This window comes from Pseudoliparis swirei, chromosome 6 (assembly GCF_029220125.1).
Source record: "Pseudoliparis swirei isolate HS2019 ecotype Mariana Trench chromosome 6, NWPU_hadal_v1, whole genome shotgun sequence".
Taxonomy (NCBI): Eukaryota; Metazoa; Chordata; class Actinopteri; order Perciformes; family Liparidae; genus Pseudoliparis; species Pseudoliparis swirei.
In genome coordinates this window covers 29,054,546-29,079,861 of record NC_079393.1, presented here as the reverse complement: position 1 = coordinate 29,079,861, position 25,316 = coordinate 29,054,546, and the positions used below count along the sequence as shown (strand labels likewise).

The 25,316-nt window shown below is 43.2% G+C and overlaps 2 protein-coding genes across 2 annotated transcripts in view; one reads left to right on the top strand and one right to left on the bottom strand.

Moving 5' to 3' along the window:
• Positions 1 to 25,316, bottom strand: part of LOC130194760 (gastrula zinc finger protein XlCGF57.1-like) — a 72,469-nt gene that overhangs the window by 16,086 nt on the left and 31,067 nt on the right. The window lies entirely within an intron of this gene.
• Positions 3,789 to 21,524, top strand: LOC130194886 (zinc finger protein 454-like). Its single transcript, XM_056416097.1, has 5 exons — positions 3,789 to 3,980; positions 13,383 to 13,458; positions 13,736 to 14,069; positions 15,930 to 16,144; positions 19,782 to 21,524. The coding sequence occupies exons 1-5, from the start codon at positions 3,789 to 3,791 to the stop codon at positions 21,092 to 21,094; spliced, it is 2,130 nt and encodes a 709-aa protein (XP_056272072.1). The 3' UTR covers positions 21,095 to 21,524.

The window sequence follows — 25,316 nt, the reverse complement described above, 5'->3', positions numbered from 1 at the left end:
ACCAATCAGTTGTGATGTGTGTGGGAAAAGATTTACACTACAGGGAAGTCTGAAGAGACACATGAGAGTCCACACAGGATAGAATGTATTTCTTCCAGTAGTGACAATTTCAATATGTAAGTTGTTCTCTTTCTAAGGTGTTACTTTAAAAAAAAAAAGGTTAAATGTTTTTAATTTTTTCCCATGTCATTTGTTTGTAAATGAGATGGAAGGCAAAGTGTTTTATAATCATTTGATGAATCTTTATTAAAAACAATGACAACATACTGAGTGTCTTTGATGGAGGAAACTAAAAACAAACTAAAAACTCTGTAAATATACATCTGTATTAAAAAGGCATTTTCCCTGTAATGTTTTAAAATCTACATAAAGAGACTTTTGCAAGTTCACTTTGTGTTACCGAAACTTTGTTACACTTTCTCTTAAAGACCCCATTGTTTTGTATAATTCTCAAGAAATAAGTTTATATGTTACTATAAACTCACAGGAAGATTCTTGTAAACAATTTGAATGATAGTTAACGGGAAAGTAGAGACACTTTTTAACTGCCTGTATCAATTAGTGTCTTGTGTAACCTAGAAAGCCTTTTATCCGACTGTATATATTTGTGTATGTATATATATATATATATATAAATATTACACATGTAATTGCAAACAATTCGGCCAAAGGTTAAAAAAAAGATACCACTTTAGTTCAACGTTAAAGTTTCATTAAAATATGAAGTTATGAATCTTAACCCTCAGTCAAACTGATTTAATGTTATCTGTGAATAAATAATAAACTCTTTGTGCTCGTTAGATCCTCCAAACAGAATTATATCTCATGTTTAACCGCTACGGAGACGTCAGAGCCAGCGGAGCATTTAAAAAAAGTCCTGCCGAGATCATCTCTCTCTCTCTCTCTCTCTCTCTCTCTATATATATAGAGAGAGAGAGGGCTCCTCCACCCTCCCCCCTCTCTCTGTGACGACTGACCAGGTGAGAAGACAGCTGGAGAAACTACACCAGCGCAGAGCTGAAGGTCCTGATGGCATCAGCCCCAGGGTCCTAAAGACCTGCTCCACCCAGCTGTCTGGTGTCCTGCAGCGCCTCTTCAACCTCAGCCTGAGGCTGGGGGAAGTCCCGGTGCTGTGGAAGACGTCGTGCCTGGTCCCTGTCCCAAAGAAGTCAGCACCATCTGGCCTCAACGACTACCGACGTCGCCTCACCTCCCATGTGATGAAGGTACTGGAGAGGCTGGTCTTTGCCCACCTCCGACCGCAGGTGAGATCATCGTTGGACCCTCTGCAGTTTGCTTGGCAGCCTCATGTGTGAGTGGACGCCATCATCTACCTGCTGCAACGAGCTCAGTCGCACCTGGATGGAACCGGTGTCTCTGTGAGAGTCACTTTCTTTGACTTCTCCAGTGCATTTAACACCATCCAGCCACTGCTGCTGAGTGAGAAGCTGCGGTGGTCGTGTGGACGTCCACCATCTCCTGGATCACTGACTACCTCACAGGCAGACCACAGTTTGTCAGAATGGGCGTGTGCTGTCTGGAACGGTGGTCAGTGATGTTGAGCCCCACAGGAACTGTTCTGTCTCCTTCCTCTTCACCCTGTACACCAGTGACTTCCAGTACAACACGGAGTCATGCCATCTGCAGAAGTACTCTGATGATTCTGCAGTGGTCGTGTATTAGGGATGGACGGAGGAGGAGTACAGGGCAGTGGTGAGTGACTTTGTAAAGTGGGCCGATGAGAACCACCTGCGGCTGAACGTGGCCAAGACCAGAGAGATGGTGGTGGACTTCAGGAGGCGACAGCTCCTCCACCTCTGAGTGTCCTGGGAGTGGACGTGGACATGGTGGAGGAGTACAAGTACCTGGGCGTCTCCATCGACAGCCGACTGAACTGGAAGGCCAACATCAACGCTGTGTACAAGAGGGATGAGTCGACTCTTTTCCTGAGAAAGCTTCGATCCTTCAACGTGTGCAGCAAGATGCTGGAGTTATTCTACCAGTCGGTTGTGGCCAGTGTGCTGCACTTTGCCATTGTCTGCTGGTGGAGCAGCATCGAGCCGGTGACACCAGCCGTCTTAACAAACTGGTTAGGAAGGCTGGCTCCATCATCGGCTGCCAGCTGGAGCACCTGGAACAGGTGGTGGAGAGGACGTTGAAGAAACTGGTGTCCATATTGGACAACCCGGACCACCCTCTCCACCACCTCCTACATGGACAGAGGAGTACTTTCTCCAGACGTCTCCTCACGCTCCGCTGCCACAAGGAGAGATACAGGAGAACATTCCTGCCGACGGCTATGAGGCTCTACAACAGTTCACCTCTTGCCAGATCACCCTAACCCTTCTTATATTTTGTGTTTTGTTTTTTTATTCTTGTGTGTTGCTGCTACTGACTCGACAAATTTCCCCTTGGGGATTAATAAAGTATATATCTATCTATCTATCTATATATATATATATATATATATATATATATATATAAGATCAGGCCACACAGCGCTGACCGCCCAGCGCTGTGGAGTCACTGAGCAGCAGAACCTCATATCTACAGCACAGATCTTTATGAGGCTGAATCAAAACAAACTGACCACAGATTTCATTTTTAAACTACTAACTTCTCTCCTGACAACATCTTAAAATTACATTCCTGACTCAACAGGATTGATAAAAAGTCAACTGTCAGTTGTTTATTTTCTCCTCCGCTATTGTTTCCGGTTGCTGGTGTGAAATGCATTCTGGGATATCGGCTGGCCAGAGTACGCACAAGTCTCCTCTGATGCATTCTGGGTAAAGTGGGAGGATCAAGTCACATCCGGGTATTTTGACCGTGCTCTGCGAGAAGCAAACTTTGAATTGGAACATGTACTCGGGCTGCGACTGATGACGTCTCACGAGTCCACAAGAACACAAGAACAGAGAAGTACACAAGCTTCCGGTTCCGCTACTGAGAGTATGACAGCTTGATTTTCGAGCAACCCGACGGATTTATGAAATAACCCCAAAAAACGGTAGTTTTGTCAACCCCAGTGCAATGTATGCTTACTAATGGCGAAAGGGGTTAATACTAGAAGTAGGACGACCACAAAAATGATGGATTACGATCCCGAAATGGGACAAGACAGCCGAGGCGGCTCTCCGGGTCCACAAGACGAGGAAAGCTCCGGGGGTACCCTACGAAGTATTCTCAACGAACTCCGGGACTTCAGAAAGGATAACAGGGCGCAACTCACTGACATTAAACAGGAACTGAAGAGAGTAAATGATAGAATGGACGAAGCAGAGGAGAGAATAGGAGAAGCTGAGACCGTGCTTCGATCAGCGTCAACGCTAATCGGGCGGCTAGTGCAGCGCCAAACTAATCTGGAAGCCAGGCTAACAAACCAGGAGGGTCGAGCGCGTCGGGATAATTTAAGGATTTACGGAATACTTGAAGACAAAGAGGGCACCGACATGGCTGGCTTTCTGGATAACCTGCTAGAAAACGCACTCGACCTCCCCAGTGACAAAGATCTCCGAATAGAACGCGCACACCGAGCACCGGCACCTAAGCCCAACGGCCCGCAGGCAAAGCCCCGGGCGATAGTGGTCATATTCGGGAGTTACCAGACGAAGGAGGAGGTGCTCCGGAGAGCCTGGCAGAAAAGATAAGTCTTCTACGACAACACCCGCTTCTACGTTGACCGTGACTTCCCCCCCGAAGTGCTGAAGAAACGCGGTGAATACGCCGAAGCTAAGAAAGTCCTGAAAGAAAAATGAATAAAGTTCCAGACGCCGTACCCCGCAAGGATGCGAGTCTTCTACGACAATGGCACTCTGCTGTTCCAAGACGCTGCAGAAGCGACAAGAGATATGGCTTCACGAGGATTTCCAGTTACGGTGGTGAAATCCTCCGCTGCCCCGGACCAGGAGGAGATCCAGCACCTGTCTACCTGGCAGGTGGCCGGGAGACGACAGGACCGGAGTGACGACCGGGAGCCGGTGCAGCGGACGGCGGCACACAGCCCAACAAACCCCGCCAGCCTCAATACAAGGAGAAACTCCAGAGATTCAGAAGATGATCCCCCACGACAGGACAATGATGACTCTTCAGAGAAATACAGATAAGTTGTAATGGACTCCAGAGTGATACTCTCTTCTTTTCTTTTTTTGGTTATCCCCCCGGAGGTACGCCACGACATTCTAAAAAACTACTCCTACAGTTATATATTTGGTTAATTAAAACAGTCGGGACTTGTTAATTAACTTGTCACCCAGAGTTTATTTTGTGTGGATTTTGGCTAACATGTGGCCACACTTTAGGGCCCCACCACCGACGCGACGTGGGACTTTCCCTTATGGGGGCTTTGGCTTTCCAAGGTTCCTCTCAGGCTCATTTGAAACGAGCCTCTACATCTGAAACAGCTGTTCTAAACCGTTTTGGTGACTTTCCGTTAAAAACTGTTTCACGTTCCTTTTTTTCTGTTTTGTGGATTTGTTCCTTGGGAGAGATGTTTTCAGTGTACAACTTTTATATTATCGGAGATATTGGGAGAGGTTCCACCTGTGATTATCAATGGTTGAAACTATGAATAGAAACGCCCTGAAGGTTATTTCATTTAATGTGAAGGGGATCTTGAATCCAGCTAAAAGAAGTAAAATATTGTCAAAAATGAAAAAGGAAAAGGCAAATGTTGTGCTCTTACAAGAGACACACCTCACCCCTTTAGAGCATGACAAATTAAAGAGAATGGGGTTTTCAAGGGTATATTGTTCATCTTATAAATCAGGCCGTAGGAGAGGCGTAGCCATTTTAATATCACAAACGGTATCATTTTAACTACTCTCTAAAGTAACAGATAAGGAGGGGAGATATATAATAGTCTCTGGAAAAATAGATGGTGTTACAATAACTTTATGTAACATTTATGCCCCCCCTGGAAGTGATTTTAATTTCTACAGAAAGATATTTGATTGAATGATAGAGGCCCCAGGAATTGTCATATGCGGTGGAGATTGGAACATCCGTCTAAACCCAAAACTAGATTCTTCTAAAAATATGACCGCTACATCGTTGCATAGGAAAAATAATGTTCTAATGACAGAACTGGGCATATTAGATCTATGGAGAGATATTTACCCATCAGGCCGTGACTATACATTTTACTCATGCCCCCATGATACATACTCAAGGATAGACTATTTCTTTGTGCTAAAGAGAGATCGCCATAGAATGCATAGTTGTGATATTGGTAGTATTGACTTATCTGACCATGCACCTCTGTCCTGCACTGTGCATATCAGCGATAAAATAAGAAAAACATTGTGGAGGTTGAATACAAGTATCTTAAACAACCCGAAATTTAAGACCCAAATGAGAAAGGAAATAAAAATGTTTCTGGATGAAAATGATAATGGGGAGGTCGACTCAGCTATAGTATGGGATGCCTTGAAGGCAGTCATCAGAGGGAGAATTATATCTTTCTGTGCCCATGAAAAGAAAGAGAAACAACTACGACTACTAAACCTTCATAAAGAATTAAAGGATCTTGAGACACAACATAAGAGAGAACAAAAAAAGAATTTGCTGACAGAAATTAAGAAAGTTAGGAATTAAATAAATCTATTATACTCACAGGAAATTGAAAAAAACATGATATTCACAAAACAAAAATGTTATGAGGCGGGCTCAAAATCAACAAAGCTCTTGGCAAGAAGGCTGCAAAAACAACGAGCGGATAGCACAATATACAAAATAAGAGACCCGGTTTCTAAAACTATACACTATAAACAAGATGAACTGCAAAATACCTTGAACAAATACTACAAATCTCTATACACACAACCACAACTAGAGGGCGAACAACAAATTAGCGAATTCCTCAAGTCTCTCAATCTCCCTGAACATCAGAAGAACAAAATCAGATATTAACAGCAGCGATAACTGAGACAGAACTAAACAGCGCCATCTCCAGACTTAAAACCAATAAATCACCTGGTCCGGATGGCTTCCCTTCGGAGTGGTACAAGACATTTCGATTTGAGCTAATATCAAACCTCCTTAGGGCCTGCAATATAACCCTACAAGATGCCAAGATGCCCCCATCTTGGAGCGAGGCAGTGATCTCTGTTATTCACAAAGAAGGAAAAGATAAACTAGAATGTGGATCTTATAGACCAATTTAAGTGTTGAATGCTGACTACAAATTATATACAGCCATCCTGGCCAAAAGACTGGAACAGACCCTCCCCCAAATGATACATAATGACCAGACTGGCTTTATCTCGCAAAGACAAACCCACGATAACATCAGGCGATCGCTGCACATCCTAAACCACATCCAACAGAACCATCTGGAAGCCGACCTGGTCAATCTGGATGCTGAGAGGCCTTTGATTCAGTGAGCTGGCCTTTCCTATAGAAAGTCCTTGAACGACTTGGCATGCACGACACTTTCATTAAAGGCATTCGTACACTATATACTAAACCCTTGGCCTGGATTACAATAAATGGACATCTCTCGGACACCATTATATTAGAGCGCGGAACAAGACAGGGATGCCCAATCTCTCCACTGCTTGTTGCCCTCTATATAGAACCTCTGGCGCAATGGATAAGACAGAAAGCATTAAAGGCATTTGTTGAAATGGATCAGACCACAAAGTGGCCCTGTATGCTGACGATATCCTGATTTACTTAACTACCCCCTCTAACTCCCTTCTTGAATTAATGAACCCGTTAAAAACTTTTGGTAGATATGCAGGATATAAATGAAACCTACAAAAAACACAAATTTTGACTTTTAATTGTACACCCCCTAAACACATTAAAGATAAATTCCACTTTAACTGGGACCAGAAGTCCTTGAAATACCTAGGAATACACCTACCAAGAGATATCTCAACATTGGCAGAGATAAACTACACTCCTCTCTCAACAAACATTAAAGAAGATACATATCGATGGAACTCTATTTCTTTCCTCGGATTAACCCATAGAATTGACTCTGTAAAAATGAACATTCTCCCACAATATCTGTTCCTATTTCAAGCACTCCCTGTAGAAATTCCCCCGAAACAATTCTCTGAATTGGATAAAATCATTTAAAGATTTATCTCGCAAGGGAAAAAACCAAGGATTAAATTAAAAACTCTACAACTTCCAAAAGAAGGAGGAGGAATGGCTCTACCCAACTTTAAAAATTACTTCTATGCTGTTCAGATTAAACCCTTAATTAACATGTGTACCCCATCTTATTGCGCCAGGTGGAAAGATATTGAACTCTCTATTATGAATGATCCCCTAATTCAAGCAGTATTAGCACACAAAAACCTGGGAAAACTTATAGAAAATTTACAAAACCCATGGATCAAATTCAATTAAAAAATCTGGAACATGATAAAAAGAGAATATAAACTAGATCATAAACTACAAATACTTCAATAGTGTGCCTATGACCCGGGGTTCAAACCAAATGAAATGGATCATAGATTTAAATCTTGGATCCCAAAAGGTATAACGACATACTATTCTTTGACAGATAAAGGACAACTAAAGGACTTTGAACACCTAAGGGAAAAATATCGTCTTGAAAAATTTGATTTTTATAGATATCTCCAGATACGCAACCATTTCGAACAGAACATTAGAAATACAATAGACCTTGATGAACCAATACTAAGAATATTTCTCGATGCCTACCAAAGCGAATCAAACAGGTATTATCTCTAAATCCTACAAGGGCCTTATGACAAAAAAATCCCACACTGCAATATATGTAAAGGAAAAATGGGAAAGAGATGGCAACCTCTCAATATCAAACGAAGACTGGTTAGATGTGTGTAAATTCCAATGGAAATGTACTAACTCTCATATATGGCAGGAATTTGCATGGAAGTGTGTTATTCGTTTCTTTATTCCACCGAAGCAGAAGGCACGCTTCGCGGGAGGGGAGCCACATGTTGGAGACGGTGTGGGGCTCAGGAAGAAAATCACTGGCACATATTCTGGGAGTGCCCTGTCATCAGGCTTTTCTGGGCAGACTTTCATCAAATATTGGAAATCATACTAACTTGCCCCTGGAATTTGAAACTTTATTCTTTGGAAAATTTGATTTTCAAACAGGGCGACAAGATAAATACATATTTGGCATTTTAATAACCGCTTGTAAAAAAGCGCTCACCAGACGCTGGCTGCTCCCTGAGCCCCACGACTCAGGAGTGGAGAGACATCGTAAATGACATCCGTGCTATGGAAAGGATCACCTTCTCCCTCCGCCTTCAGAGAAGTATGTTTATTCAACTCTGGGACAAGTGGGTGAAATATGCAAATCCAATACGGACAGATCCTGTGGAGATAATAAATGAATGACCCTGCAACGCTGCTCTAGTGTAGGAAACCTCTCCGACCTCTATCCCTCTCCCCCCTAGTCTCCCCCTTGTCTGATGTATTTTTCTGTTTGTATGTACACTCTCCCAAAAATGTTCAATGTTATTTAATTTGAAAGACTGGATGGTATATATTGAATACTACACCTGTGCTGTTGTATACTTTATAAGTCAAGATACTATCCTAAAACGAAAAATAAAAAATTATTTAAAAAAAGAAAACAAGTACAGAGAAGTACACAAGAACACAAGTACAGAGAAGTACACAAGAACACAAGTACAAAGAAGTACACAAGTACAGAGAAGTACGCACATTTACAAGTACAAAGAAGTACACAAGTACAGAGAAGTACACAAGTACAGAGAAGTACACAAGTACAGAGAAGTACACAAGTACAGAGAAGTACACAAGAACAGAGAAGTACACAAGTACAGAGAAGTACACAAGTACAGAGAAGTACACAAGTACAGAGAAGTACACAAGTACAGAGAAGTACAGAGAAGTACACAAGAACAGAGAACAAAAGTACAGAGAAGTACACAAGTACAGAGAAGTACACAAGTACAGAGAAGTACGCAAGTACAGAGAAGTACACAAGAACACAAGTACCGAGAAGTACACAAGAACACAAGTACAAAGAAGTACACAAGTACAGAGAAGTACACAAGTTACAAGTACTGAGAAGTACACAAGAACAGAGAGTACACAAGAACACAAGTAAGAGTACACAAGTACAGAGAGGTACACAAGAACAGAGAAGTACACAAGTACAGAGAAGTACGCAAGAACAGAGAAGTACACAGAATTACACAAGAACAGAGAAGTACACGAGAACAAAAGTACAGAGAAGTACACAAGTACAGAGAGGTACACAAGAACAGAGAAGTACACAAGTACAGAGAAGTACACAAGTACAGAGAAGTACACAAGTACAGAGAAGTACACAAGAACAGAGAAATACGCAAGTACAGAGAAGAACACAAGTACAAAGAATTACACAAGAACAGAGAAGTACACGAGAACAAAAGTACAGAGAAGTACACACGTACAGAGAAGTACACAAGTACATAGAAGTACGCAAGTACAGAGAAGTACACAAGAACACAAGTACAGAGAAGTACACACGTACAGAGAAGTACACAAGTACATAGAAGTACGCAAGTACAGAGAAGTACACAAGAACACAAGTACAGAGAAGTACACAAGAACACAAGTACACAAGTACAGAGAAGTACACACATTTACAAGTACAAAGAAGTACACAAATACAGAGAAGTACACAAGTACAGAGAAGTACACAAGTACGGAGAAGTACACAAGTACAGAGAAGCACAAGTACAGAGAAGCACAGAAGTACGGAGAAGTACACAAGTACAGAGAAGTACACACAAGTACAGAGTACAGGGCACAAGTACAGAGAAGTACACAAGTACAGAGAAGTACACAAGAAGTACAGAGAGTACAAGCACAGAGAAGTACACAAGTACAGAGAAGTACACAAGAACAGAGAAGTACACAAGTACAGAGAAGTACACAAGTGCACAGAGAAGTACACAAGAACAGAGAAGTACACAAGAACAGAGAACACACAAGAACAGAGAAGTACACAAGTACACAAGTACAGAGAAGTACACAAGAACAGAAGTACACAGAGACAAGTACAGAGAAGCACAGTACACAAGTACAGAGAAGTGCACAAGTACAGAGAAGTACACAAAGTGTACAAAGAAGTACACAAGAACAGAGAAGTACACAAGTACAGAGAAGTACACAAGTACAGAGAAGTACAGGTACACAGAGAAGTACACAAGAACACAAGAGAGAAGTACACAGAGTACACAAGTACAGAGAAGTACACAAGTACAGAGAGTACACAAGAACAGAGAAGTACACAAGTACAGAGAGTACACAGAGAAGTGCAAGACAGGAGAAGTACACAAGTACAGAGAAGTACACAAGACAGAGAAGTACAGCAGAGTACACAAGTACAGAGAAGCACAAGTACAGAGAAGTACACAGGTGCACAAGTGCACAGAGAAGCACACAAGTACACAGAAGTACAGAGAACAAAGTACAGAGAAGTACACAAGTACAGAGAAGTACACAAGTACACAAGTACAGAGAAGTACACAAGTACAGAGAAGTACACAAGTACAGAGAAGTACACAAGAGTGCACAGAGAAGTACACAAGTACAGAGAAGTTCACAAGAACAGAGAAGTACACAAGTACAGAGAAGTACACAAGTACAGAGAAGTACACAAGTACAGAGAAGTACACAAGTACAGAGAAGTACACAAGTACAGAGAAGTACACAAGTACAGAGAAGTACAGAGAAGTACAGAGAAGTACACAAGTACAGAGAAGTACACAAGTACAGAGAAGTACACAAGTACAGAGAAGTACACACAAGTAGAGAAGTACACAAGTATAGAGAAGTACACAAGTATAGAGAAGTACACACAAGTATAGAGAAGTACACACAAGTACAGAGAAGTACACAAGTATAGAGAAGTACACAAGTACAGAGAAGTACACAAGTATAGAGAAGTACACACAAGTACAGAGAAGTACACAAGTACAGAGAAGTACACAAGTACAGAGAAGTACACAAGTACACAAGTACAGAGAAGTACACAAGAACAGAGAAGTACACAAGTACAGAGAAGTACACAAGAACAGAGACGTACACAAGTACACAAGAACAGAGAAGTACACAAGTACAGAGAAGTACACAAGTACAGAGAAGTACACAAGTACAGAGAAGTACACAAGTACACAAGTACAGAGAAGTACACAAGTACAGAGAAGTACACAAGTACACAAGTACAGAGAAGTACACAAGAACAGAGAAGTACACAAGTACAGAGAAGTACGCAAGTACAGAGAAGCACAGTACAGAGAAGTACAGAGAAGTACACAAGTACAGAGAAGTACACAAGTACAGAGAAGTACACAAGAACAGAGAAGTACACAAGTACAGAGAAGTACACAAGTACAGAGAAGTACACAAGTACACAAGTACAGAGAAGTACAAGCACAAGTACAGAGAGTGCACAAGAACAGAGAAGTACACAAGTACAGAGAAGTGCACAGAGAAGCACAAGTACAGAGAAGTACACAAGTACAGAGAAGTACGCAAGTACACAATTACAGAGAAGTACACAAGAACAGAGAAGTACAGAGAAGTACGCAAGTACAGAGAAGTACACAAGTACAGAGAAGTACAGAGAAGTACACAAGTACAGAGAAGTACACAAGTACAGAGAATTACACAAGAACAGAGAAGTACACAAGTACAGAGAAGTACACAAGTACAGAGAAGTACACAAGAACAGAGAAGTACACAAGTACAGAGAAGTACACAAGTACAGAGAAGTACAAGTACAGAGAAGTACACAAGTACAGAGAAGTACACAAGTACAGAGAAGTACACAAGTACAGAGAAGTACACAAGTACAGAGAAGTACACAAGTACAGAGAAGTACACAAGTACACAAGTACAGAGAAGTACACAAGTACAGAGAAGTACAGAGAAGTACACAAGTACAGAGAAGTACACAAGTACAGAGAAGTACAGAGAAGTACGCAAGTACAGAGAAGTACACAAGTACAGAGAAGTACACAAGTACAAAGAGAAGTACAAGTGCAGAGAAGCACAAGCAGAGAAGTACACAAGTACAGAGAAGTACACAAGTACAGAGAAGTACACAAGTACAGAGAAGTACACAAGTACAGAGAAGTACACAAGTACGGAGGAGTACGCAAGTACAGAGAAGTACACAAGTACAGAGAAGTACACAAGTACAGAGAAGTACACAAGTACAGAGAAGTACACAAGAACAGAGAAGGCACAGCACAGAGAAGTACACAAGCACAGAGAAGTACACAAGTACAGAAGTACACAGAGAAGTACACAAGTACAGAGTGCAGAGAAGTACACAAGTACAGAGAAGTACACAAGTACAGAGAAGTACACAAGAACAGAGACGTACACAAGTACACAAGAACAGAGAAGTACACAAGTACAGAGAAGTACACAAGTACAGAGACGTACACAAGTACAGAGAAGTACGCAAGTACAGACAAGTACAGACTACAGAGAGGTACACAAGTACAGAGAGGTACACAAGTACAGACAAGTACACAAGTACAGAGAAGTACACAAGAACAGAGAAGTACACAAGTACAGAGTACAAGTACAGAGAAGTACACAAGAACAGAGAAGTACACAAGTACAGAGAAGTACACAAGTACAGAGAAGTACACAAGTACACAAGTACAGAGAAGTACACAAGAACAGAGAAGTACACAAGTACAGAGAAGTACACAAGTACAGAGAAGTACACAAGAACAGAGAAGTACACAAGTACAGAGAAGTACAAGTACAGAGAAGTACACAAGTACACAAGTACAGAGAAGTACACAAGTACACAAGTACAGAGAAGTACACAAGTACAGAGAAGTACGCAAGTACAGACAAGTACAGACTAGAGAGGTACACAAGTACAGAGAGGTACACAAGTACAGAGAAGTACACAAGTACAGAGAAGTACACAAGTACAGAGAAGTACACAAGAACAGAGAAGTACACAAGTACAGAGACATACGGACAAGAACGCACATGGAGAGGCTACAGAGAGATGGCGGGTGACGCGTGGCTGAAAGAACTCGTCACCAAACCCTTCACCGTGATTTGTCAATCCGTGTCTGTCAACATTTAGAGAAAAACAACCAATGAACACTCAGTAAATCACAAGGACCTCCCACCTCACAGCTGAGGCTCATTAGCAGCCTGTCAGTCAGAGAGCAGAGAACACGGCGAGGACTGACGTCACAACCAGGAAGCAGCTGCAGGGATTTAGCGAGCAGCGGAGGAAGAGGAGCTCCAGAGCCACGAGGAGGAACACGGCGGAAGAGGTCCACTTGGACCCGGAAGTGACTTCACGACACGCTGCGTGTCCGTCACGGTGTCCTCGACATGCTCGCGCTGCTGACTAGGAATGTGTTCTCCAGAGAGGATTGACCAGCGCCTGCAGCCCCGCCTCCAGCCCCGCCTCCAGCCCCGCCTGCAGCCCCACCTGCCCGGCCGGTAAAGAGGGCTCGTGCCCCGGAGGACCACCAGCATGACACGATGACATGATGTCGTTATCGTGAAGCCATATTGGAAATAGTTGTTTTCTGTTTTCTATTTCTCAACATGAATATTATGTAGAAACTTGTAATTTTTTTAATGTATAATACATATTTATGAAAATAAATAAAATGTAATGGTCATTTTTTATTTGCACACACCCCATGAAGCTTCATCTGCAGTGTGAAGTCCTTTCTCAGTCCCATGTTCATCATTGTGGTGAATGGTGTGACAGAACACACTCTGGTTATCGGGAGCTCCACAGTCAGGAACGTGAGGTTAGCGAAGCCGCGGACCAGTCGTGTGGCTCCCGGGGGCCAGAGCCACGTGGAGTCCAGTTTAAAGCTGCTGGCTCAGGACAAGCGGAGATACAGTCAGATTGTGATCCACGCCGGTGGCAATGACTCCCGACTTCGCCGGTCGGAGGTCACGAACATGAATGTGGAATCTGTGTGTGCTTATGCCAAGACCTTGTGGGACGCCGTCGTTTCCTCTGGTCCCCGACCAAATGTCATCAATGATGAGATGTACAGCCGCATGTCGTCATCCAACCGCTGGCTGTCGAGGAGGTGCCCAGCGAACCATGTGGGCTACGTAGAGAACTGAAGACTTTCTGGGGGAACCTGATCTGATGAGGAGACGGCATCCATCCACTTTGGACGGAGCGCGTCTCCTTTCTGACAACATGACCACGTTGATCACCGTATCCACGACAACCCAGGGTTCTGTTGTGAAGGCTCTCTCTTCACCAGGGAAATAATTCTTCTGTCATCCACCACAGTTGTTCTCCGTGGTCGTCCAGGTCTTTTGCAGAGTGCCAAACAACCAACGAGCTTTTTAAGGCAAAGAAGTGTAATGTTCTGCAATGGCCAAGTCAATCACCTGACCTGAATCCAACGGAGCTGCATTCCACTTGCTGAGGACCAGACTGAAGGGCAAATGGCCCAAGAAGCAGCAGGAAGTGAAGACAGTGGCCGTAGAGGCCTCAGAGCGTCTCCAGGGATGAAACCAGGTCTGGTGACGTCTCTGGTTCCAGACTTCATGTCATTGACTGCAAAGGATTTGCAACCAAGTATTCAAATGGACAATTACATTGATGATTATGTTAGTTTGTCCAAGTACTTTTGATCCCTTAAAAAGGAGGGTCCATATATCAAATGTGTTGTAATTCCTACACCGTTCACCTGATGTGAAGGAAAGACCCTCAAATTAAAGCTGAACGTCTCTTAAAGCACATCTTGATTGTTTCATTCAAAATCCATTGAAGTGGAGAAGAGACGACATGAGGACATGGTGTCAATGTCCAAATACTCATGGACCCGACTATATGTCTATATATATATATATATATTATATGTTTTCTAGTTTTGTTTGTTTTTGTTATTTCATTTATTATTATTTGTTGATAGTGTAAGACAGCGGTTCCCAAACTTTTTAGGCCACGCACCCCCTTCTACATCCCGACCGGGTTCACGCACCCCCAATCCCCCACATCTTAAAAAAACCGCAACAGAGCCTATTTATAGCCGCATAAAATCGGACCAATGCAAGAACTGTTTGCTCGCGCGTGGCGTTTGTTACAAGATTTAGTCCGCTGTATAAATTTCAGTTATACAAGGCGTCACTTTTTAAGAGCAATAAGGATGGCGAGGACACACGCACAGGCTCAGAGGCAGATTGCATTTCACATGTATTTACTTAAACACAGTAAGCCACGTAAAGAACAAAGAGTGGCACATGCATAGGCTCAGAAACAGATATCAATAAAAAAGGAGGAGTCCATATGAGGATTTTCACATGCAGCGCAGGTGGCTCAGCCTGCAGCAAGAGAGATAGAGAGGGAGGGGGAGGGGGAGAAAGTGAGAGACGAGAGTATTCCCAGTAACCTGTAGCAATAATAACAATAACATTTGGCCACATGCTGACATCTATTAATGCGACGGATGGGCCTGCATCTTTGCACAAAGCTCTCCGATGTTTGGCGCCATTGAAGACAGTTTAAGCCTCAGATCTTTCTCAACAGCATCCAGTCTTTGCCGATATTTGGTCTTCACTGCTGTCAGAGCAGAGAAACCAGCCTCACACAGAGACGTTGTGGCAAAGGGCATCAAAACCCTCAAGGCTTGCTTTGCCAGGACGGGGTATGCTGGCATTGCCTTAATATTAATATTAATTATTACACCATTAGACCACCATTACATTTTTGCTCTCGCGCACTCCCTAGAGGCAGCTCGCGCACCCCCAGGGGTCCACTTTGGGAATCCCTGGACTGTAAGAAGTTATAGTCATCCTGATCCACTCCCTTCCAGTAGGTGGCGGTAATGCACCAGACAGTTTCCCATCATGGACTGGGCCACGCAGTCGGTGGAGAAGCAACTGCAGCGCCTCCTCTCGCGAGATTCTCAGTGACCACGTGTTCATGACGCCAGTGCGTCGCACATCCAACTGCGCATGCGTCGTTGGGAGATGGACCGCGAGGAGCCTCCGGTGTCTGTCCCCGTGTCTCCAGGAGAAATGATGAGACTGTTGGTGAAGCAGCGAGTCCACGCGGCCGTTGAAGAGTCTTTTGGGCTGTTGGACACATTGACAGCAGCTTATGAGGACACCGTGTCTCAGCTCAGAGAACAATGGCGACACACAGCAGGTCGGTGCTTCTTCTTCTCTGGTCCCGCGGGTTTAACTGGCGGCTTTTCAGCCCCACGGTCCGTTGTTGCCACTTGAGATGTGACGCGCCTCCACGGTGCTCCGGGAGGAGGGCGTGGACGCTGTGCGAGATGAACTGGTGTTTGAATGAAGTGGTTTTGGTACGCGTGCGCAGACGTGCCGTCGGAGTGGCCTCTCAGGACCCGGATGACTCGCTATGAAGTGCGCATGTCCATCGCTTAGCCTCCGCGTCACGTCCTTTTGATGTAGCGCTCATGTTTTACGGACTAAACACGGAGGACTTTGCTGTAAAATGCCACACCTGTTCGGGAGGCTGTAGTTCAGACGCCGAGGACAAAGTAGGTGGCCCTGCTGATGCCTGTTCAATATGCTACGAGCTTCAGTCAACACTTGACAACACGCTCTTGTTGTCGGTCTGGTTTCATGTCATACGTCGTTATCTGACGTCCAGTCGATGTGAGACCAGTCTCCTCTTCATACAGTGTGTCATGAAACATGCAGCCCGTGGTTTACAGCCAGCTCGCCCACTGCTGTGGGAAACTGTGATGTTTTATAAGTATAAGAGGACATCCTGTGTGTGTATATATACATACATACATATATATATATACACATGTATATATATTAGGGCTGTGAAACGATTACAAATTTTAATCAGGTTAATCACAGGTTTCTGTGGATTAATCACATATTACCGATATTCTCTGTATATTTTTGTGAGAACATAAAGATTGATGACAAAAGACGGATATATACATTTATACACAGGGGTGCACATATCTTGCTCACCAGTGTGCGTTAACGCGTTATTTTTCACAGCACTAATATATATATATGTGTATATATATATATGTGTATATATTAGAGATGCACCGATCAGGTTTTTGGTGCCGATCACCGATCACTGAAATCAGTATCTGCCGATCACCGATCACGGTGTCGATTGAAGCATTCTATTTATTGTGTAGGATTATTGCCTTGGACTATGAGGAAATACATATATAAAGCACCTCAAACATGAAAGAAATTACAGATTTCTTTAAACATTTAGGACTTTTACTTTGAAAAATGTCCCAATTTATACATTAAAATTGTTTGATTGCAATTGTAGGGGATTTCAGATATGTATGGAACACATCTGCATCATTCATTTCCTGGAACTCTTGGGGAAATCTATATACAGGACTTTTCTTAACATACAAAAGTCTGACTTATTTTTATAAACTCTTCCTTGGTACAGTAAAAATGTTTTAATGTGAGCATAATTTAAGCTAAATCTCAGAAACGATCTATAAAGATACAAAATCAGTTCATTGTTTACTTTTATATGCTAGTGTATGATTTGTCGACATCTTATTTTGAAAAACGGATGTTTCACGTGGTTCTTTCCGCTAACTTTGCAAAACCGGATGTTGTCACAAATCCTTCCGCTAACTTTATCAAAACCCTCTCGCTCCCGATGGAATGTGTTTACCGTGAGCATCAGTCTATAGGGACAGACATGTGAGAGTCGGCTGAGTCGACCCAGAGATTCAACTCGGGGGACGGGGACGCCGCTCGGTGGTGAGGATCCCCTCTGACCTCTGACCTCTCACTCTGCGGCCCTCGCCGGGCGCATCGTCTCCGTTGCGGTGCGCGGCGATTGAAACGTCTCTGATAGTTCTCGCAGATTTTATGTCATCTGATCGGCCGTTTTGAGAACGCCGATCAAAACCGATAATGGGAATATCGGCCGATATGGATCGGCGCCGATCAGATCGGTGCATCCCTAGTATATATATATTAGGGCTGCAACTAACGATTATTTTGATAATCGGTTGATTATTTAATTGATTAATCGGATAAAATAAAAAAAAGCTTTAATTTTCAACCCTTTATTCAAAACGGGGTCCGTACGGTCATGGAAAACCTGGAAAAGTCATGGAATTTTTAAATGGCTATGAGCAGGCCTAGAAAAGTAATTGGAAAAAATTAAATCCCAAAATATTTGGAAAAGTAATGAAAATTTGTTTTATTCAAATTTTAATTTACACGGTATATATACAGTATGCTTTGGAATTATCATTGTTAGTTTAATTACTACATCTTCTCACTTTGTCACGTATAGACAGAGTTTTCACAAAATGTTTAATCATGGAAATTTGGTTTAAAGTCATGGAAAGGTCCTGGAGACCCACTGGTCACCATGGTGATGAACCTGTTCACTGGTCACCATGGTGATGAACCGTCACAAACAGACTGACAGCTCTCCTCTCCTGAGCAGTGGTCCCCATGTGGCCCCCTGAACAATATCAGAGACGCGTTCCGATTTATTATTTTTTTCACCTGGCCCGCTGCCGTTGAGATTGCAGTGAGACGCGGAGAAAATGTGGAGTGGTGCTCTTCACAATAAAACATCTTTGATGGACGTGTCGCGTCTCGGCCAATCAGCGTTCAGATGTCCACAGCGTTAGGGGAGTTAGGTTAGCTTGAATGTTAGTCCGCTACATCTGCTGCTGTCACGCTGCACGGTGTAGCGATGCTAACAAAGTACCCGTACATTAAAAACGATGTGATTTAGCATATTTTTAGTATCGATACTTCATTAAAAGAGCGATCAGAGTGCACGCTGCTCCGCTCCGTTAAATGCTGTCTGCACGCGCAGCGCTCACAGCGAGTGGGGGCGTGGCTTATCTCCGTTGCCTTTCTCCGTGGAAAAATATTTTCCGTTATCCGCCACGGAATAAATAACCACGTTTTCTACGTTATCCTCTTGTGGAAATGCCACACACGTCGTGACATGTAGCGCCCTGGTGTCTGGGTTCATACCGTCACCCGTAGGCGCACTCAGCTCCGTGAATGTCTCCGACGACGTGAATGACTTCCGCATCCAGCGCCACGTGAGCAGCATCAGCCAATTAGATTCATCAACAGAGCAGCAGCTCAGCGCTGATTGGCTCTCACAACGCAGCGTTCCGTCTCTCACTCCGCTCTTGTTTCTCCTGCGCCGCTCTGCGCTCAAATCAACTTTTTTTATACTCCGTGACTTATTGAGTGCCGTAATAATCGCGCGACACAATGAATCGAAAATGAAATTCGTTGCCAACTATTTTAATAATCGATTTTTATCGATTTTATCGATTCGTTGTTGCAGCCCTAATATATATGCATGTGTATATATATATACATGTGTATATATAATGGCTGTTAAGCAGGGACTTTACAGCCATGAGCAGATCCACCCATTCCCTTAGAATAGCATATTGTACCTTTCCCCTCAGGATTAAGTTATATGGGAGAATTGTTTTTGAGTACATTTTCGTGTGATCGTGTTCTTAAATGTTCACAATGTGATGAAGGTGAGGACTTGGATACCTAGACAGCATGGCTCATCCATCGATGGCCACCACACTGCAAAGGGCTGTGCCAGATTGTCTGTTCAATTCCTCATCGGGTTCCTTCCTCTTCCATCTCAATACTGGCAACGTTCCTTCTGTCCTGATGTTTACTAATGTCATTGTTATTGTTTTGTGTTTGTACATGAAGAGCAACAAATACACATTTAGTCAGACTCCTTGAACGTCTCCAGTAATGAAAGTTGATATCAGTCACCGTTGTTCATAATGTGCTCCCTGCAGATGTCCAGCAGCTGGTAGGGATTAAAGCAGATGTCCCCCCTGAGGACCAGGAGGACCCAGAGCCCCTCCCCATAAAAGAGGAGCCGGAGCCCCTCCCCATAAAAGACCTGCAGGATCTCTGGACCCGTCTAGAGGGAGATCAGCTCATTGTGCTGCAGGAGGCCGATATCGCCAAGTTCTCATTCACTGCTGTTACTTTCACGAGTGAAGATGATGAACCTCAGACCTCACAGCTTCATCAAAGCCAGACGGAGGATGACAGAGAGGCGGAGCCTCCAGCCAGCAGCTCAGCTACATCGATACAAACAGAAACTGATGGAGAGGACTGTGGGGGACCAGGACCAGACAGCAACCTAAATCCACATCGTCAATCACATCCAAATGCTGATGATGAAGAGGCTTCAGACTCTTCTGAGACTGAAGCCAGTTGTGGTGAGTGGCAAGAAGCTTTGTCAGAGTCTGGACCTGAAAGTGTAGATGGGGACAATGTCTGGAAGGAGCCCAGGGCACCTGAGTCTGCTGCACATGCCCCGAAATATAAGGAAGCTCTTGTAAGTCATGTGGGATGTAACACTGGCAACAAATCCAATGAGTCACGATCAAAAGTGCTCATGAGAAAGAAACCACACAGTTGTGAAGAGTGTGGGAAAAGATTTACACAACAGGGACATCTGAAGAGACACATGAGAGTCCACACAGGAGAGAAACCATTCAGTTGTGATGAGTGTGGGAAAAGATTTACAGAACAGGCAAGTCTGAAGATACACATGAGAATCCACACAGGAGAGAAACCATTCAGTTGTGATGAGTGTGGGAAAAGATTTACAGAACAGGGACATCTGAAGTCACACATGAGACTCCACACAGGAGAGAAACCATTCAGTTGTGACGAGTGTGGGACAAGATTTAGACAACAGGGAAGTCTGAAGACACACATGATAATCCACACAGGATGGAAACCATTCAGTTGTGATGTGTGTGGGAAAAGATTTACTCAACAGGGAGATCTGAAGAGACACATGAGAGTCCACACAGGAGAGAAACCATTCAGTTGTGACCAGTGTGGGAAAAGATTTACAGAACAGGGAAGTCTGAAGGCACACATGATAGTCCACACAGGAGAGAAACCATTCAGTTGTGATGTGTGTGGGACAAGATTTACAAAACAGGGAAGTCTGAAGACACACATGATAATCCACACAGGATGGAAACCATTCAGTTGTGATGTGTGTGGGAAAAGATTTACTCAACAGGGAGATCTGAAGAGACACATGAGAGTCCACACAGGAGAGAAACCATTCAGTTGTGACTAGTGTGGGAAAAGATTTACAGAACAGGGACGTCTGAAGGCACACATGAGAGTCCACACAGGAGAGAAACCATTCAGTTGTGATGTGTGTGGGGAAAGATTTACTCAACAGGGAGAGCTGAAGAGACACATGAGAGTCCACACAGGATAGAATGTGTTTCCTCCAGTAGTGACAAATTCAATATGTAAGTTGTTCTCTTTCTAATGTGTTAATTTAAAAAAAAGGTAAAATGTTTTTAATTGTTTCCCATGTCATTTGTTTGTAAATGAGATGGAAGGCAAAGTGTTTTCTAATCATTTGATGAATCTTTATTAAAAACAATGACAACATACTGAGTGTCTTTGATGGAGGAAACTAAAAACAAACTAAAAACTCTGTACAAATACATCTGTATTGAAAATGCATTTTCCCTGTAATGTTTTAAAATCTACATAAAGAGACTTTTGCAAGTTCACTTTGTGTTTCGGAAACTTTGTTACACTTTCTCTTACAGATCCCATTGTTTTGTATAATTCTCAAAAAATAAGTTTCTTTGTAACTATAAACTCACAGGAAGATTCTTGTAAAATATTTGATGGATAGTTAGCGGGAAAGTAGAGACACTTTTTAACTGCCTGTATCAATTAGTGTCTTGTGTCACCTAGAAAGCCTTTTATTTCAGTTGTACTAGAAAGCCTTTTATTTTAGTTGTACTATTGTCTAAAGGCAAGGAAATAGTTTAAAATACAGTGCGTACGGAAAGTATTCAGACCCCTTTAAAATGTTCACTCTTTGTTTCAGTGCAACCATTTACTAATATCACAAAAGTTAATTGTGTGTCTTATTAATGTCACTCAGCTCTATCTTGAGAGAAAAAAAACTAATGCAGAAATTTGTGCAAATTTATTCAGTTTTTTCAATTCAATTCAGTTTATTTTGTATAGCCCATTCTCACAAATTAAAAATTGGTCTCAGAGTGCTTTACAATCCGTACATATAGACATCTCTGTCCCAAAACCTCACATCGGATGAGGAACAACTCCCAAACAACCCTTCAGGGGGAAAAAGGAAAGAACCCTTCAGGAGAGCAACAGAGGAGGATCCCTCTCCAGGATGGACAGGTGTAATAGATGTCATGTGACCAGAAGGAACATTACACACAAATTAAAACACAGGAACAACACAATGAAGATGACAGAGTGGATGAATAGTTGGTAGTATGCATGGACCACGATCCAGACCTCCACGATCCATCAGGCAGATGGAGGTAGAGAGGAGGAGTGGGCGGAGTCTCAGGAGGGCCATGGCATAGTTGGTTGTAAACATATTCCACGATCCAGACCTCAATGATCCATCAGGCAAATCCCATCTGTCTGATAGATCCTGATCAGTGGTGGCTGGTGAAATTTTTTTTGGGGGGGGCGCAGTTTAAATAGCACTCAACAATGAGAAGAAAAGAGGTTTTGAGTAGAATATTGTAAAAAACAAAGCTTTATTTAAAGAACACAGCGTGCTCAACACGGTCCAATAACAACTATCAACACACTGTGACTTTGGGCATGAGAGGTTCAGAGCAGCTTTAAGGAACATTGGGTTGGGTTTCAGAGGTTTGCAAAATAAAAGAGTTTCACCCTCACATGAAAGAGGTTCAGAGCAGAATAGAGTCAGAAAGAGATCACATGTTACATTGGGTGACAGAGTCGAGCCACTACTGTAAAGACAAGTAGCTCCTCTCTTTAAAGTGTCTTCTCCATAACTCTCTGGTTAAAGTCATCATGTCTAACCAGCCTGTTTCATTATTCTTGAGGGAATGTGTCTGTTTTTCAGAACTTCTTCGTTGTGTTTCGATGCCAGTTCGGTCTTCTTCTGCTGCTCTGCAAACAGGGTTAGCTTCATGCTGTTAGCTCGTTAGCTCCATGCTGTTAGCTAGATAACTGCGGCAAGATTCGTGCTTTCCACTTGTCTGCAGCTCTTTAGACCCCTCCCCCGTTGTAGTCCAGAGAGTTTCAGTCCCAGGACTTTGGAATAACAGACAGGGGAAACAAAAAACGAATTACTCATGGAGCATCCAGCTAACCAGCTCCGGTTAGCATATAGGCTTGAGGAGAACCTCCGGGTGTACGTCCTCCCGCGGTCAGCGCTTTGCTGCAGAATTTTTAAATCCGGATGTTCGGGTCCCAACTCTTTCAGCCTCTTCTTGTCAATATCTGACCGTCGATTGAAAGGTGTTTGGTGTAGAGATACCAGAGTTTTCAGTCGCCGACGCCATACTAACATAAAGCTTCTGCTAGCTATGTTGCTCGGGTACCTCCGTGGAGCTCTGGGCAGCAGGGTTGCCAGGTCTGTGTGACACAACCAGCCCAATATCAGAACTCAAAATATGCTCGTGCCAAACCATATACACTGCTTTTAAAGTCCAACAGCATTGCTATCATTGCCAAATGTATTGTAATATCTACAAAGTAACAACATATGTTTAGTATGCCACCAGCATTAAAAGCAGTTTTCCCTAAACAGTTATTTCACCTCGGTCCTAAAAGTAGCCCGATTCCGCAGGAAAACTGCGGACCTGGCAACACTGCTCTATGGGCTGAGGGAACATACGGGTCCAATCGCGTGCGCAAATTTTTGCGACTCAAGATTCCCGTTTCATCCGCCAATGTGAAGCCGTCATTGCCGAAACGACTGAAATGTTGTATCGATGCCGTACACACACGTTAGATCGCCTCGGAAAAGGGGAGGGGCTTCTCTCCGTGATAATGGCGATATATTATATTTTTTCACATTAACTTAAGTGGTTGTTGACAGGCTTACGGTCTCCCACACACATTTAGCGCGTCAACACGGTATATTTACTATTTAAATGATTTGGCATATCGTGTTTTTTGACAGGATTTTTTTTCTTCTTCTTCTTTTTTTTCCCATCTCAACATTTTAAGAGGGGCGGCGCCCTAGCGCCCCCTATGGACGAACCGCCACTGATCCTGATGTGTTTAATTATATATATACACACCTGATCTGTTTAATTATATATATATGTCCACACAAACAATTCAAAATAAAATTATTATATGTAAAGGATAATAAAAAGCAGGGTTGTTGTCAAGTTATGGCTCCAATTTAGCACACTTCCCCACTTGATAGGGATTGGGTCATCTACCCGGATTTAAACTGGGCTTCACTCAAAATGACAACAACTTTTTCCTTTTTTCTATCTCCTTTTATTTTGGAGTTAAGCCATTGCAGTCATTCCATTCGCTCCATATGGCAACGAAGGAGGTGAAAAACCTTTACAGAGAAAACAGAAAACCCCACATTTCAAATATGCCAGCAAAAAGCACTCTTTTCCATTTGCACCCGTGCATTCTGCATGAGCACACAACCTGCATCCACCACCTACAGATCCCCAGCTGTGCCTCCACTAACATATAAATTGTAAACAATATAACAAGACACCAGACAATCAACCTTAGACAAACTCAATCTCCTAACCTCAATGACATTTGTCCACAAACAATTCACCTCTGCACACGTGAGCGTGTTACGGAGCCCCATGACGTCGCTGACGCTCCCGCACGGGCAGTGAAAGTGAAAGTCAAACAGTCAGTCAGCGTTCAGAGTTTGCCTCCCTTACCGGCTGCCTCTCCGGACTTGTCGATGCCCCGCAGATCGTTCGCTGCATACTCTATTTTCTCGCGGCGTTTGTTCATCACCCCCTTAAGTGCGCCCCGTGGTTATTTCCGGTCTGTAAGCCTCCGCCCCGTTTCCCAATTGCTTGTTTTATTTTTCAATTATCTAATCGTTCCTATGTGCTTTGTTTACATCCCAATTACCTATATAACTATTTACATGTGTTACTTTCTATTTATATATTTCGGATAGAAAATCTAACCATGTTTGACTTGACACCTCCCACTCGATCTCCCCATGGAACCACTGTGGAGATCGCCAACTTTAAAGGCACACTTTGTAATTCCAGCTTAGTTCTTATCTTCTGGAGATGTTGTCCTGTCCTTCAGCAGGTAGTAAGACAACCAGCCGCCTGACGTCTCTGTGAAGGATGGCAGCCTGGATCTTCCCGTTCTGCTTGCTCACGGTCGGATGACTTGCTCTTGCTTCCCTTGTTGGTCTTGTCACAGGAACATTGTAGCTTGGGAAGATTCTGACGTCGACGTCCCTCACGATGCCTTTACTGTCTGGATTCGTACTGATGACCCTTCCAAGCTTGAATTGCCCCCGTAGCGCA

Excerpts from the sequence above, each read along its gene's own strand:
- LOC130194886 (XM_056416097.1), top strand. The coding sequence starts at position 3,789 with ATGCGAGTCTTCTACGACAATGGCACTCTGCTGTTCCAAGACGCTGCA. Across the intron at positions 3,981-13,382 it reads GGAGTGACGACCGGGAGCCG|AGAGGATTGACCAGCGCCTG; the intron begins GTGCAGCGGACG and ends TGTGTTCTCCAG. Across the intron at positions 13,459-13,735 it reads CAGCCCCACCTGCCCGGCCG|AACACACTCTGGTTATCGGG; the intron begins GTAAAGAGGGCT and ends ATGGTGTGACAG.